This window comes from Lithobates pipiens, unplaced genomic scaffold (assembly GCF_037356315.1).
Source record: "Lithobates pipiens isolate NorthernLeopardFrog02 unplaced genomic scaffold, aLitPip1_a1.2 Scaffold_8, whole genome shotgun sequence".
Classification (NCBI taxonomy): Eukaryota; Metazoa; Chordata; class Amphibia; order Anura; family Ranidae; genus Lithobates; species Lithobates pipiens.
Genome location: NW_027507903.1, coordinates 339874212 through 339891590, shown reverse-complemented (window position 1 = coordinate 339891590; position 17379 = coordinate 339874212). Strand labels below are relative to the sequence as shown.

The 17379-nt window shown below is 39.6% G+C and overlaps 1 protein-coding gene across 4 annotated transcripts in view; it reads left to right on the top strand.

Moving 5' to 3' along the window:
• Nucleotides 1–17379, top strand: part of ARHGAP26 (Rho GTPase activating protein 26) — a 724944-nt gene that overhangs the window by 228938 nt on the left and 478627 nt on the right. For all 4 annotated transcript variants that reach the window (XM_077473114.1, XM_077473113.1, XM_077473112.1 and 1 more), the window contains exon 11: nt 3774–3852. In XM_077473114.1, the coding sequence (XP_077329240.1) occupies nt 3774–3852 (79 nt within the window). The remainder of the gene's footprint in view (nt 1–3773; nt 3853–17379) is intronic.

The window sequence follows — 17379 nt, the reverse complement described above, 5'->3', positions numbered from 1 at the left end:
AATGATGGAGCACAATTCCTCCCACTGACACCAATGATGGAGCACAATTCCTCCCACTGACACCAATGATGGAGCACAATTCCACCGATACAAGCGACGATGGGGCACAGTTTCTCCCAATGACTCCAACAATAAGGCCCAATCACACTAATGATGTGGCACAATTCCTACCAATAACACAAATGATAGGGAGCTATTCCTTTCACTGATGCCAAAGATGGGACATTGTTTACTCCAACTGATGCTGGAACATTTTCTGCTACCACTGTCCACACCCGGCCCCCCTAAAGTCTGAAGAACAGTAAGCTGGCCCTTGGTTTAGAACATTTGGAGACCTCTGCTCTAAACTATTATTTTTAACATGCATTCTCTGTATCAGGCTGGAACTAAAGGGAAAACTTTTTTTTTTACGTCCCATATTCTCCTTTTACAAGTATCTTTAACACAGGAGTTGAAAAATGCAGTTAATCTGGATATGAATTTGTAACAAAGTAGTTTTTCTCATAAACTATTGGTAATAATCATTGATTGTTCACGTGATATTAGTAAATTCGCAGCAGTTATGCATGTGAATGCTTGGAAAGTGCACATCGAGCCAATTTATTAAATGGCATGTTACATAGTTGGTAAGATTGAAAAAAAGACACAAGTCCAACGTGTGTGTGTGTGTGTGCGCGCGCGCGCTCTTATGTCAATATTACATTGTATGTTGTGGACGTTCTAATAATTTTTTTAAATTATCGATGCCCCTGATGAAACCACTGCTTGTGGAAAAGAATTCCACATCCTTACCGCTCTTATAGTAAAGGACCCTCTACGCAGTTTAATGGTAAACCATGTTTCTTCTCATTTTAGTGAATGGCCACAAGTCTTTTTCAATGCCTTATCGTGGAAAAGTTTTATCCCTATTGTGGGGTCACCAGTACTGTATTTGTACATTGAAATAATATCCCCTCTGTAGCGTCTCTTCTCTAGAGAGAATAAGTTCAGTGCTTGTAATCTTTCCTCATAACTAAGATCCTCCAGTCCCTTTATTAGCTTTGTTGCCCTTCTCTGGACTCTCTCCGGTTCCAGCACATCTTTCCTGATGACTGGAGACCAGAACCAGCATACTTCAGGTGCGGCCGGACCAGAGTCTTTTAGAGTGGGAGCATTTATTGTTTTATCTCTGGCGTAATCCACTTTTTAATGCATGCCAATATTATATTGCATGCCATTGCTGAGCCTGTATTCTACTAGGACCCCCAGGTCCTTTTCCATCCTAGATTCCCCCAGAGATTCTCCCCCTAGTGAGTCACCCAAATGCATTATTTTACATTTTTGCCATGTAGTTGCCCACCCCATTAATTTGTTCACATCTTCTTGCAAGGTTTCCACATCCTGCGGAGATGCTATTGCCCTGCTAACTTACTATCGTACGCAAATACTGAGATTGAGATTTTTATCTCATCCTCCAGATCATTTATGAATAAAAAAATAAACATGATTGATCTCAGGACAGAACCCTGGGGGACCCCACTCTCCACACCGGACCAGTCCGAGTATTCACCATTTATCACTACCCTCTGAACTCGCCCCTGTAGCCAGTTTTTAATCCATGTTCCCATCCTTTGGTCCATGCCGACAGACCTTGGTTTGTACAGTAAACATTTATGGGGAACTGTATCAAATGCCTTTGCAAAATTCAGACACACCACATCTATGGGCCTACCTTTATCTAGATGGCAGCTCACCTCCTCATAGAAGGTTTATAGAGTGGTTTGGCAAGAACGATTCTTCATAAATCCATGCAGATTACTGCTAATGATACCGTTTTCATTACCAAAATCTTGAATATAGCCCCTCCTCATCTCCTCCAAGAGCTTGTAAACTATTGATGTTACGCTGACTGGTCTGTAGTTCCCAGGGATAGATCTGGGTCTCTTTTTTTAAAGATTGGTGCTACGTTGGCTTTTATTCTCCAATCAGCTGGTACCATAATAGACTGTTTGTAAAAATTAGGAACAATGGTCTGGCAGTTACTTAACTGAGTTCCTTTAGGAGCCTTGGGTGCAAGCCACCTGGCCCCTGGGATTAAATTGTGTTAATTTTTTTCAAATCTACTCCTAATTCTATCCTCTGTTAGCCATGAGGGTGCTTCCTGTGACGTGTCATGAGGATAAGCCTTGCAGTTTTGGTTACTGAAGCCCCCCCCCCCCCCCCCCCCGTTTCCCTCGTGAAGACTGAGGAGAAGAATACGTTCAAAACCTTCTCCATCCTTTGAAACCAAATTACCTTCACCATTCTTTATGGGGCCGATATGATCTGTCCTCCCACTTTTACTATTAATGTACGTAAAGAATTTCTTGTGTTTTTTTTTTTTTTTCTCTCCTCCGCTATGTGCCTTTTGTGCTCTATCTTAGTCACCCTGATTGCACCCTTACATTTCCTATTGCATTCATTGTACAGTTGGAATGCTGATAATGACCCCTCAGCCATGGATTTTTTGAAGACCTTCTCCTTTGCTTTTATATGCATTTTTACATTACTTTTATTAGCTCTTTTAAATGTATTACACATTGTGATGCACTGGCTAATACCCTTATTTAATATGCTCCTAAAGTACACCCATTTTTCCTCTGTGTTCTTTGTTCCTAGGATTTTATCTCATTTAGTATCTTCTAGCAAGGAGCGTAGTTTATGAAAGTTGGCTCTTTTAAGATTCAGTGTCTTTGTATTCCCCTTGTGTTTCCTGCTTGTGTGATTTATACTGAAACAAATTGACCTGTGATTGCTGTTTCCTAAATTGCCCCATATTTCCACATCTGTGATTAGGTCTGAATTTTTAGTAATCAGTAGGTCTAGTATCGCATTGTTTCTTGTTGGTGCATTTACCATCTGACCCATGATATTGTCTTGCAAGACATTTAGGAAATGGCAAGCATTAGGAAAAATGTGTGGTTCCTTCTGTCCAGTCTATGTCTGGATAATTAAAATCCCCCATTATAATGAGACTTCCCATCCTTGCCACCATTCCAAGTTGTGATAGGAGGACTGCCTCCCCCTTTTCCCTCTGGTTAGGGACTCTATAGCATACTCCCAGTACTTTCCCCTTGGTTTCCTCCCTCTGTAGCTCTACCCATAAGGATTCCACCTCCTCCCATGCTCCATTAGTGATGTCGTCCCTCATATTCGCCTTTACATCATTTTTGATATACAGGCATACCCCTCACCCTTTTTTACCCTCCCTATCTCTGCGATATAGGGAATACCCTTGAATTATTGCCAGCCAATCATGAGAGCTGTGGAACCAAGTCTCTGAATTTCCCACAATCTAAATCCCCCTTACAATAGCAGCTCTAGTTCTCCCATCTTGTCCACCAGACTCCTGGCATTGGTGAACAAGCCTCCCTGTCAGAGCTTTTGCTGCTCAACCATGTTAGTTTTCTTTTCATGCTTTCCCCATGACTGGTTCAATGTAAAATATCATTGATGATTTGGTGGAACCTTTTAGTTTTCTATTTAGCAGAACACAGACATATCTGTGGCTTATCTACTTATGCTTTTGCTTACATAAAGTGGTTTGTTGTTATGAGTATATACTGTATAATAGCAAAAATCACCTGCCAAACAGTAGTATATTCTAAATACTCGTGTCAAATGAATAGCTGGATGAAAATACTATAAATGAATACTACACAGTTAAAAAGTCACAAGATCATTATCTGTCACAGATGTAACCTATGTCAAATGATTGAAGAAGTAACTTCAACAATTTTTTTGTTTTATTTTAGGCCAACTGTAATAACTATGCAAGCTCTTTCAGAAGAAGACAGGCGGCTGTGGATGGAAGCCATGGATGGCCGGGAACCAGTAAGTAGCCTAGTTCTTGTTATATTTTAATAGAACATTGAAGCGGATGCTTTGGTTCAATACACTTTTTTTTTTTACAAAATCTCTCCCGTTTTGTGACGTCACAGAAGCCATTCCTTAAACTCTTCACAGTGAGATCTAATGTGACAGGTCACATTGGTTCCGGGCTCCCTGGTGGGACGGAAGAGCCTTGGAAAGGTGGCAGCAGGGTGGAAGTTATAGCCGCTCAGATCACTTTTACTTTGTAGAGATTCGCCTGCTGCAGCCATAATACTGGTATAATCGATTTTTGACTAAGGTTTATAGATACGTATGGCCATTGGGAAGTGGTTAAACTTGTACCTACAGGCAAGAGGACTTCTACAACATAAGCTTACCTGTAAGTGCCCTAAATTCCTACTAAACTTATGCCGTTTAGCAGAGATTCACAGTCCAGTAGATGTCACTGCACATGCGTAAATGTTTCCTGAATTCAAGAGTACTGCTGTGCGAATGAGTTGGAGTGACATCATTGAAATCAATCATTCAGATGGCTGGAAAGTGCAAACCCAGAAGGAAGGCTTAGTGAAGATAGAAGTGTCAGGAGCAGTGACAGCGCCGAGCTGGAGGGCTGTGTTTGACAAGTAAGTTTGCCATAATGTGCTAGTATGTAGTGGCTGACATCACATATCCAGGCTTTACTAGCTGTTGTTGGAGTACTCTCTCCTCTCCCCTGCAGCCACCGCTGGCTGACATAAGGGAGATCACATGACTGGACTGAAGCAGCCTGAAAAAAAGGTAAGTATATACAGAACATCTTTCTTACAAAGGTTAGTTAACATAGGTGTTGGGAGGGAGGAGGGGACAGTTTTAAGGCTAGTAATGGGGAAGTTGGGATTCACAAACAAACATTTCCCAGCACTCTTACCAGCTAGCCTGAAAAACAACCAAATTGACCCTGTCTATAATAATTTACCTTAAAAACAGAGTGTTTAGTTGCACACATTTGCAAGTATAAGTAAAAGCCTGTGTGCATCAAGGCTCCTCTGTATAGTGGGATCCTAACTCTATATTTTTGAGTGTGTCAAAATTGGAGCACATATAGCAGTGGATCAATTGAGGGCAGGTATGCCTAGAGGGAGTGCAATCCTCCTTGAAGACACAGGGACATATACACATGTATATGTTTGAAATTGTTTAAGTATGTGTAATACCTTATAACAACTTAAAATAAAATTAGACTAAAAAAAAAAGACACAGGGACACACTAGACACCCGGCAGGCGCACAATGGCAGCTGAGGGCATCCAATGTGTCCCCACACTAAATCCAGCAAACAAGCTATTCAAAAAGAAGGCAGCTGCCCTAATTTATTACTAGCCTTTGCAGTAAGGTGCACATGGAAGGGAAATGCACATCACAAACTGACAAAAATATTCCAGCACATCTACGAGCCAGCCTGCAAGAAAACAAAATTCACCCTGTCTAACAATTCACGTTAAAAACAGAGGATTTCATTTCACACATTTGCAAACAAGCTGGGAGCTGGATTTCCACCTAAAAGCTGAACTCCAAAGAAAGTAAAAATCCTCCCTTGCAGTGGGGCTGCGCTTACATTGCAAGGGTTAAACACTTTTTTTATGTCTAGGGAGCTGGGAAAAGCATACTTACCCGACAGTCCCTCTCCTCTCCTGCTCTCTCTCTGTTGCTGGACCGGTCACTGCAGCCTCATCTTCCCTGCACTCCTGGCAATCTGATGCCCTCTGATGTCATCAAGCACAATGCATGGTATTAGATTTCTAAATGCTGAGGCATAGTCCATCACTGGAATAACGGTGCCAGGGGAGAAGAGAAAATAAGTAAAAGTGCTTTTCCCAGTCCAGTTGATCTAAACAACCATTTAATCCTTGCTATACAGGGGAAGCGCCACTGCAAAGGAGGTTTTCTACTTTTTCCAGATTTGCTTTTACATTTATTATGGTAGTTTAAAACATACAATTCATATTTTAATAAGAAAACACATTCAAAGATGGGTGTTATAAACCTGCGCTGTTGCATGCAGCACCAGCTGAAAGAGCATGAATAGAAAGTAGAAGCATGACTTGAGGACCAGTGATGTGCTAGACTTCAAGTGGTTTTACTGGGGTGATGCCTGCAGCTGTACCATTTTTTTTTAGAGTCAACGGTCAGCTCTATTGAAAAAGCAATCTAACTAGTGAACTAGCTGCTGGATTGCTTTTACAAGCAGCAGAGGTCGTCCTCCCTCTCCTACCACCTTCCCCAGCTATACCGGGATCACCTGTCCCACCGGGAGTTCCGATTGGCCAGCCAGCTGATCATAAAACCCCAACAAAGATGGGATCGACTTTGTTGGGCTCTATGATATAGTAATCCAGAAGTGATGATGTTACTTCACTTCCGGATTATTCGGATGTCAATGGCTCCATTTAAAAAAAATCAAAAGCATTTGATCACTCTGATCTTGGTGTGGTGAAATGCTTTTATGGGCGGAGGGAGGGATTTTGGTTTCTTATAGACTCCAGATCTCTCCATAAAGTGTACCTGTGACATTCCTTGTGATAGCAATAAAAAGAAAAAAAAATGTGACAGTGTAAAAATGCGCATACGCAAACAGCGATTGTCCCACACATGTAAGGCATTACCGTGAAAGTCAGATCATGGGCAGTAATTCTAGCACCAGACCTCCTGTGTAAATCTAAAGTAATAACCTGTAAAGGCTTTTAAAGCGTCACCTATGGATAGTAGACCTGCACAATTAATCGTCAAGAATTGTTATCGCAATCTTGACTAAAGTGTTTCACAATTCTTTCTATGCAAAGAATTCTCCCTGCTCTTCTGAAGCCACAGCCATCAAAAGAAAGGAAGAGAAAAACCGGGCAGTCTGCCAAGAATCCAAACATTTTTATCAGTTGTATTTAAGTATAAACATTGTAACAATTTGTCAATGGAATAGACTTTGTGTGTAAGTGAAAAAAAAGTTTAACCACTTAAACACTAAACCTTTTTCTGACATTTGTTGGTTTCAAGTTAAAATCATTTTTTGCTAGAAAATTACTTAGAACCCATAACATTATATATATATATATATATATATATATATATATATATTAGTAGACACCCTAGATAATAAAATGGTGGTTGTTGTAAGATTTTATGTCACACTGTATTTGTGCAACGGTCTTTCAAATGAAATTTTTTTAAAAAAAATTACTTTAGTGAATAACGAAAAAAAACCAAGTTAGCCCATATTTTTTTTTTTGTATAATGTGAAAGATTTTATGTCGCGAGAATCGCGAAAGAATCGAGATTTTTTTATTCTAAGCAAAAAAATCGTGATTCTCCTTTTGGCCAGAATTGTGCAGCTCTAATGGATAGTAAAATTGACGTAATTTGTTACTGTTGCGCAGGTGCCCACAATTTTAAAGCGTGACATGTCTGGTATCTGTTTACTTGGCATAACATCTTCTTTTTTTTATTCGCCCAAGTAATTGGGTTATGCATTTTGTTTTTTTTTTGCATTAAAATTTGAATAAAGTGGATTTTTTCCAAAAATATATAGTTTGAAAAACAACTACGCCAATACCTTATGACATAAAAAATTGCAAAACCCACCAATTTATTCTCTAGGGCCTGTGCTTTAAAAAAAAAAAAAAAAAAAAATTATATATATATATATATATATATATATATATATATATATATATATATATATATATATATATATATATATATATATAATATGCTGTTTGGAAGTTCGAGCTAATTTTCTAGAAAAAAATACTGATTGTCAGAAAAGGTCTGGAGCCTATACATTTTACTTTACTTTATATACTTGTGTTTGTTTTTCCATTGCAAAGTCGACACTGTGAAGTTGATAGAATAAACATGTGATGTCAGGTAAAATGGTCATTGGAGGTCACGTCATATCTTCATAACCTCTATATATAAGCGATCTTTGATTTGTGATGAATCGTTGCTTTCTTCTTTGCACCGTGGCCCTTTGTCCACTAGGTGGCAGGCCACCCTAAATAAACTGAAATGCTTAGTATTCATAGACTATAGAAGAGAAAAACTCAGTTTTTTGTTTCCCTTTCAGTTTTGCCCTGTTAAATCCTAATGGGCTCCGCCACTTAGTTTTCTTTGCTAAGTTGAGGTCCACCCACTTGGAAAGGCAACTTTCAGTTTTTTTCCTGCCTGTCTCTTGCTGCTTGGTGTTTATGAAAGTGTTACATTTTAAAATCCAAGCACATGGCAAGGGATAAAACAAAAAAAAAAAAAAATGAACGGACTCTGAGCATTTCTTAGTCCCTCTGCATCAAAGTGCTGAATGGTATGGGGTTTTTAAAAGTAGGAAAAGTAGGATAGATTCTTTTTCCATAGTGACAGGGAAAGGGCACCTGGGTAATATGGCATGTCCCTTGGATTAGTGTCAAGTTTACACAACATAATAAAATGAATTTCACACACGCTTCACCGAGCATGCTCCATCTGTTCAAAGGTAAATCAAATGGTTTTGCAAAGTGCAGTGTGACACTGCCAAGCCCTCATGTTGCTATAGAGATTACTATGGTCGCATTGCTAAATCTGACCTCCTATAAAGATTTAGCTGTGTGTCCACAGAACAGAGTTTGAGTTCTGCATTTGCTGTAAAATGCTCTATTTGTCAGAATTAACTGAAAATATGGCTTTTCCATACTAAACAAAAGAACAGTGTGATGGGGTAAAACACATAATGGCCTTGTTTTGAACATATAAATCTGGATGATATAAAAATAAAATTCCAAAATGTGCCCGCACAACAAATAAACTCTATTTACAGCAAGCCTAAACCTTCTGTGTATCACTCACAGCATTCAAAAGACAAATATTTAATACCAATTAAAGTAACTATCGATAAAAATCTTAAATATATATAGTAGTGCACACGATTAAAGTGATATAAATAGTTTCTGAAAATCTTCTCAATGTAAATAGATTGAATATATATGTGAAATATATATACAGGTATATGTGCATTCACCTTTCCCCAAGTGCTGTACATAAAAAAAATGCGACGCTCCACTCAAACACCCTGGTGAGTGAATCTGCTCACCTCGGACTTGACCCCCTAAGGCAGCAAGCAGAAGGTCAAAACAGGCCGCTTTATATTCAATCAAAAGGTGTTCCACTTCTCCACTTTCATCTGATACCATAGGTATCCATTTTCTCATCAACACTCCTAGCTAATAATATAGCTTTCTTTTGGTGGTATTTGATTATTTTTGCCGTTTTTTTGTTTTTTTTTGTGCTATATACAAAAAAAAAAAGCGTCAATTTTGAAAAAATAATAAATATCCCCATTTTTTTTTTTTTTTTTTAAAGCACATTTTTTCTTAAAGCGGAGGTCCACCCTAAAATGGACCTCCGCTCATCGGAATCCCCCCCCCCTCCGGCGCCACAATTGGCACCTTTCAGGGGGGAGGGGGGTACAGTTACCTGGATAATCCAGGTAACTGCACCCACTTCCGGGATAGCTGTCTGCGGAAAGGGGCGTAGATTACGCCCCTTTCCGCAACTGCCCGCCCCTTTGCGCAAGTGCCCCGCTGCCTGCTGGGAAACACACAGTTCCCAGAGGCAGCGGGGACCGTCCGGATTGCGCCGCGCGGCTCGCGCATGCGCAGTAGGGAACCGGGAAATGAAGCCGAAAGGCTCCATTTCCTGATTCCCATACCCAAGATGGCGGCGGCAGGACCCGACAGACGACCTAGCGATCGGCTTCGGGTGCCGACATCGCGGGCGCGCTGGACAGGTAAGTGTCACTATTTTAAAAGTCAGCAGCTGCAGTATTTGTAGCTGCTGGCTTTTAAAAAAAAAAGTCCCGGTGGACTCCCGCTTTAAGCCCAAAACACACTAGCAGTTTTTCTGCTGAGTTTTTCCTTTAGATTTACTAAAACCATATAATATGAGGTCAAACCTCATAACCTGAGGTCAACCTACCAAGTTTCAATGTGTATGCAATCAGGCAGGCCCTTGCACTACATGGTTTTGGTAAACCTGAAGGAAAAACTCAGCAGAAAAACTGATAGTGTGTATGGGGCTTGAGTTTAGGCCGACGTGTATTCTTCTACATATCTTTGGTAATAAAAATTGCAATATATTGGTTTTTGCAAAAGTTATAGTTTCTACAAAATAGGAGATAGATTTGTAGCATTTGTATTATTTTTTTTTACAAGTAATGGTGGCGATCTGCGATTTTTTATCGTGACTGCTACATTATGGCAGACACATCGGACAATTTTGACATATTTTTGGGACCATTAGCATTTATACAGTGATCAGTGCTATAGAAATGCATTGAAAACTGTAAAAATGTCACTGACAGTGAAGGGGTTAACACTAGGGGGTGATCAAGGGGTTAACTGTGTTCCCTGCTGAGAGTTCTAACTGAAGGGGGGATTGGATGCTCGCTACTTTGTATGAACACACAATCTGTCTCTTCTCACCTCAGAAAACCGGGATCTCTGTGTTTACACACAGAGATCCCAGTTCTCGCTGTTTCACGAGCGATCGCTTTGGCTTTGGGTGCGAGCAGTGGGTGCGCGTGCGCCCCTAGTGGCCACAAATAGAAGCAGCCTAACATAACGGGGATTCACGCATTTAAGCCATGTTGCTGCAGTACAACTGCGGCGGCTGGTTGGCAAGCGGTTAAGAAAATCAGGCCAATATGTAGGAAGGTACAAAACCGATGCTCGCTCATCCAAGCAATGGGGATTTCTTACACTCTGGATGGGGATTTCTTACACTCTCGGTTATGTGGTCTTATCATAGACTTACTTTCAATTAGTTCACTAGTATATATTTTAGATTTTTATTGATTTTGTTTTTTTAATCGATTGTTTAAACGCACCGCACATTATTAAATCTGGCAGGTGAACTGTCCCATTTTTCATTTTTTTTCCTTTGCTCTCTCTCCTCTCTCTTTTCTCTCTCTTTTCTATAAAGGGTAAAACTGCAGCTTAACTGCTTGTTTTTAGCATCCCTGGCCCCCCATGGGAATGAGTTCTTAATCAGACATATCAAACTGGTATGTCTTTGCCCCATGCAGCCCTCTTCCTCTTCGCCTGAAGCCATTGTGCAGGTTAAACATTGAAGGCTAACTGTTAACATCTGTGAGTTAAGGTAGTATATCGTAAAATGTGCATGGTACCACACATTATAGTGGTTCTTCATAACATTTGACCTGAAGTGTATTGCAGTTCCATTCATTTTAAATGGCAACCCAGTGCACCCTGCAAGTACACCACAATGAATGTTAATTTCAGCATGTTTTATTTAAAGCATGACTGAAGGCTAAAGTGGGGAGAGTTTAGAACACCTGTCAGGTTTGTTTTACTGTCAGTGCCCTGTTGGGGGATTCACCCTTTCTATTTGTCCCATTTACCGTTATTGAAAGTAAAAAAAAAAAAATCCCAAATGTTGGGTTTTCCCCAGAAAAGTAATAGAAGGGAAATCTTCCAATGGGGACATTAGTTCTGGTGACCTGAGCATCCCCAAAAGATTACCTTAATTTGCAGGGATTCTTCCCACTGCCTGTTTGGCTATGGGACAGGACGTCAAGGTAAATCTCCCCAATGGGACAAAGATTGAAAAAATTAACCTTACCTTACTCAATCCAAACTGCAAAAAAAAAAAATTGCCTATAGTTTGGCTTTAAGTGCATTAGTGTTACAATTTATGTTATGGTGTATTGGCAGCTCATTCATTATGTTCTATGGATTATTATGCCTACTTTTATTTTGATATTAAATTTGCTGTACAGAAGATATTTTCTTGTTAGGCTATGCAAAGATGAAACCTACATCTGCAAAGCACAGGTTCAATTAAAATAATACAAATAAAATATCAAGATGCACCTTACAGAAATTTGTGTTTCAACTATGCTGCAACAATCCATGTTACACAGATGCAGTCTAGGTGGCATGCAGACTATTGCCATATGGGTGCTGCAGAATAGAATATGATGCTATAATCTCTGTTATCTAGACCGGTGGTCTCCAAACTGTAGCCGGTAGGCCAAATGCGACCCATAGCTTGCCTCTATGTGGCCTTTAGGACAGTCCTTCCCACTGATGCAAGGAAATACTCCGCCCACTGACACTAACTATTCCCCCCATTGATGCCAATGATGGGGCATTTTTCCTTCCACTGACACCAAGGATGAGGCACTATTCCTCCTCCTACTGACTGCAGGCACTATGTAATTTTTGTATTCCACTAACTGCCAAGTCTGGGACATTGTCTTCTTCTACTGACATTGGGGAATTGTCTACTCCCACTGGCCACAGTCCAGCTCTTCTAAAGTCTTAAGGGATAGTAAATAAGCCCTTTGTACAGACAGTTTGGAGGCCCCTGACCTAGACTATTAAGTGCTGGCAGCCTGCTAGTAAACAGGCTCGGTCACTATAGGCTGAATTCACAAGATGGTTTTTATCATGTTTGGCTGCTATTTTCTTGATACTACACCTTACCTACCTCTAATCTCTTAAAGTGATTTAAAATCCATATTTTTTTTAAATAACAAACATTTCATACTTACCTGCTCTGTGTAGTGGTTTTGCACAGAGCAGCCCCAATCCTCCTCCTCTCGGGTCTCCAGCTGGCACTCCTGCTCCTCCCCCTGCCCACCATATCTAACAGCTTGCTTCCGAGCCATGCTTTCTCCTCATTGGCTGTGATTGACAGCATGGGAACCAGTGGCTCAGAACCTATATAGAGGGAGAGAACAGAGAGCCACTGGTCTTGTGTACAGTGCTGGATCGAGATCGGGCTCAGGTAAGTATAAGGTGGGAGCTGGGGGGGGCTTCCCTTATATTTTTCAGCCTTTAAAAGCACTTTAAATCTCAGTGCACAAAGATACATAATATGCTTTGATTAGCCCTTTCTGCAAGTAGTTTCACATTGTATTATTACTAGTGCTATTACTGGGTTCTTTTATTGGCCCTTAATATAAATAATAATGTAAAAAGAGGAGGTTGAGGAGGTGCAACACTATGGAAATTTGTGGTCAGATATTGGAAACCCGGACAGATAATCTCAGACTCTGGTGGCATTGGTGCCCTGCCACTGCCTACATAGTTTAGTGTGAAATCTGGCCTTTTAAGCAGATGGCAGAATGGCCATGAATATACAGTAATTATGATGAAAACAACTTTTTGGTTTTATTTTGTTTATTTAAACCAAAAAGTCTTTTCACCATAATAATTATATTCATGTGCTTCTACCATTTTAGATGTAAACTCTGGAATTCATTAAGTGTGCCCTAAACACTCTTTAAAATTGTGTCTTACTTCCATGTGTCAAATTTCTGCGACAGATTCATGTATCTTTTGAAATTATTACAATTTGTGCAGTGCTTTACAAACAGTACAGTTACAGTACAATTCAGTATGGGAGGTATCAGAGGGCCCTGCTTGTTAGAGCTTATATTCTAAGGTACAGTGGATATAAAAAGTCTACACACCCCTGTTAAAATATCAGGTTTCATTAATGAAAAAAAAAAAATTTACTTTTCAGAATTTTTTCTACCTTTTTAATGTGACCTATGTACAACGCAATTGAACAACAAACTGAAATATTTTAGGTGCAGGGAAGTACAAATAAAAAAACTGTGCACGCCCTTAAACGAATACTTTGTCGAAGCACCTTTTGATTTTATTACAACACTCAGTCTTTTTGGGTATGAGTCTATTAGCATAGCGCATCTTGACTTGGCAATATTTTCCAACTCTTCTTTAGAAAAACACTCCAAATCTGTCAGATTGTGAGGGCATCTCCTGTGCACAGCCCTCTTCAGGTCACCCCACAGATATTCAATCTGATTCAGGTCTGGGCTCTGGCTGGGCCATTCCAAAACTTTAATCTTCTTCTGGTGAAACCATTCCTTTGTTGATTTGGATGTATGCTTCATTGTCATGCTGAAAGATGAAGTTCCTCATGTTTAGCTTTCTAGCAGAAGCCTGAAGGTTTTGTGCCAATATTGACTGGTATTTGGAACTGTTCATAATTCCCTCTACCTTGACTAAGGCCCCTGTTCCAGCTAAAGAAAAATGGCCCAATGCATGATGCTGCCACCACCATGCTTCACTGTGGGTATGGTGTTCTTTTGGTGATGTGCAGGGTTGTTTGTGCGCCAAGCATATCTTTTGCAATTATGCCAAAAAAAAGTTCAATCTTGGTTCCATCAGACCGTAACACATTTTCCCACATGCTTTTGGGAGACTTCAGGTTTGTTTTTGCAAAATTTAGCCGGGCCTGGATGTTTTTCTTGGTAAAAAAAAGGTTTCTGTCGTGCCCCTCTACCCCATAGCCCAGACATCTAAAGAATACGGGAGATTGTTGTTGCATGTACCACAGTGTCAGTACTTGTCAGATATTCCCGCAGATCCTTTAATGTTGCTGTAGGCCTCTTGGCAGCCTCCTTGACCAGTTTTCTTCTCGTCTCTTCATCAATTTTGGACGGACGTCCAGTCCTTGGTAATGTCACTGTTGTGCCATATTTTCTCCACTTGACTGTCTTCACTGTGTTCCATGGTATATCTAATGCCTTGGAATTTCTTTTGTACCCTTCTCCTGACTGATACCTTTTAACAATGAGATCCCTTTGATGATTTGGAAGCTCTCTGCGCACCAAGGCTTTTGCTGTAGGATGCAACGAAAAATGTCTCAGGAAAGACCTACTAGAACAGTTGAACTTTATTTGGGGTTAATCAGAGGCACCTTAAATGATGGCAGGTGTGTACTGACTCCTATTTAACAGGAGTTTGAATGATTGCTTAAATCTGAACACAGCTATATCCCCAGTTATAAGAGGGTGTGCACACTTATGCAACCACATTATTTTATTTTTTTATTTTTACTTCCCTCCATACTCAACTGTATATGAGTTTATCACAAGGCGGCAATTTTGGGGGTCATACTGGACACTCCATCCCCTGTGCATGTTCAGTCCCTGGACTTCAGTGTTCTTGGTTGCTGTCAGTTGTGCACCCAACATTGTCCTATCAACCAAAGACCATCCTTGGGCAAATTCAGCTGCTGGCTGGGAGATTCTCATTATTGACCAAATATTGCCATATTGGACTAATGACATCAGCCAGTATCCCCAGCTCCTACTGGCCAGGGAGTCTCCAAGCCAGCAGATGAATTGGGGGTCAATGATGCATCACTGGTTGATAAAACATCAGAAACCCATGAGTCCTGAGCAGGAAGCTGTCACATTCATGACCAAGTAGGACTTGTTAAAATCCCTGCAATGTACATAGATTAAATAGAGGAGAATGTTTTTTTTTTTTTTAGCAATAAAAGTTACTCAACCTGTCTTACCAATTCATGTTCAGAATTGCTTCTAAGTCATGTTAGGCTGGTGTTCTTTAAATCTCTGCAAATTCCTACATTCCTCAATATATTAAACTTCTCTCAGAATTATGAGGTGTCTATTTTAGTTTTATTGGAACATTATTTTTATTTTTTTATGACCAATATCCTGAATCTGTCATTCAGGTGAAATATAAAAATGGTATCTTATCTCAGCACGCTTAAAGCAAAAAAGGGATTTTAAAGTACCTCTGTCACTAACAAAAGTTCAATTCAAAGTGAACATATGAAAATAATGAATATGCAGAGGATGCCTTCAGTGAAAATATCCAAATGTTCAGTGGACCCAGAGATGCAGGCAGCTAATTGTATATAAAAACATCAACCCTTCCTATTTGGCCCTATCCACTTTCCTCCACTTTAAAATAAACTTGTGGCTACTGCCCAGAGCATACTTTCTTTTGTGCCTACGGAGCCCCACAAATCTTCAGAGCAAGCTGTCACTTTCAAATTGTGAGATATAAGCCTTCCTACATGCTACATCCCACGGTACCTCATTGTGCCTGGGAAGCTGATCACCAGGCTCAAGCCCGAGTCTGAGTGCAAATCTCATTTTATACTCTTGTCTATTAAAACAGTTTTGTTTTTAAGGGCAACTATAGTGCCATGTTGTAGTCAAAAATATATCACCAATTCTGTAATATAAAGATTTTTTTCCTTCTTTGCGGCATATGTCATTATTTCAGGTAATGCCATTGGAATGAGACATCTATTTTTACTTCCTTATCTTTGAGCTTCATATTCATTTTTGGGATGATGGAAATAAATATTTTTTCTGATACTTCTCTCCACTTTTCTGCTTGCATCTTCCTGCATCTGTTGACTACATTGTTAGATTATGTGGCCACCACTTTTCATCTTGTTGGCCTGTAATTCTCAGGAACAACAGACAGGAAAAAATATTGGGAGTCCATCTACAAAAACTGGAGCAGCTTCTTCTAACTTCCGCTTAGGCTGCCCATACATGAATCGAATTTCGAAATAATTTTCTTTAGAAAAGCTTATCTAAGAATTTTTGTTAGAATTTTGCATCGTTAGTGGGCCACAGCAATGGACGATTTTACTTGCAGCCATCAAATTTGAGTGATCGGACATGTTGGACATTTTTTGAAAAGCAAGCGATTTTCTAATCTATGATGGGAGAATCCTGCAAGAAATCTAGAACAAAAAATAAATGCGCAGTAAAAGAAAATTCCAGGAAAGAAAATATTCCCAATCATGAAAATGCTTTTCTGCAGCAACATGTGGTGAAATTGAAGGCTTGGTTGGTCAAATTTTGAAATCAATGGTGGCATTGGATCGAAAAATGCATGAAATTTCTAATTGTGGAGGAAAAAAACTAGTTTGGCATTCGACCTTAGAGTCAAATTGGTTTCTATGCAGAGTTGCACCAGATTTTGTACTCTCCTGTTTAAATAATTAAATTGTTTGGTGTCTATACTCCTCATTACAATTCCCAATATATATTCTTGTCAGTCTACTGAATACCAGCTACCTAGGTAAGAGTGATTTATAAAGGTCACCTTAGCTTCCCAGAAAAGCACATTGCTCAGCAGTCATTTTTAGTTCCACTTTGATATGAAATCATTTGTCCAGTTCCCTCTTCAAATTAATAACATAAATTTTATATTTTTTATATTGTAAAAATATGCAAAACATACAGTCTGGTTTGTTACATTTAAGATGCATCAATGTTGCACAATTACACACAGCAGTGTGTTTGGGAAAGAGCAATTTGTTTCAGAGTTGTACCAATGAGAGTTCAATTTGTATTTCATGGCAGAAGGAAAAAAGATGAGTGGATATATTGGGACTAAAATTCTAATAAAGACTCAATTGTCCATTAAGTTTTACTAGGCTTCCCAAATTCACTTAAACAAAAGCAGCGGATTTTTCAGGGTGTGTACCATAATAATTTGATCTTGCTACAACTTTTTGGATAGAAATAGTAGAATACTGTTTAAAATACTGAACAATGTGTGCATTGTAAAGAAGAGCTTCTGTATTGTTGTTGTGAAGCAGTTTAGCTAAAACTAATTATCTTTTAAAGGAAATGATAATGAAGGCTAATTCCACATACTCCGCAAACAGAACAATAACCCCTGGGGAGGGCAGG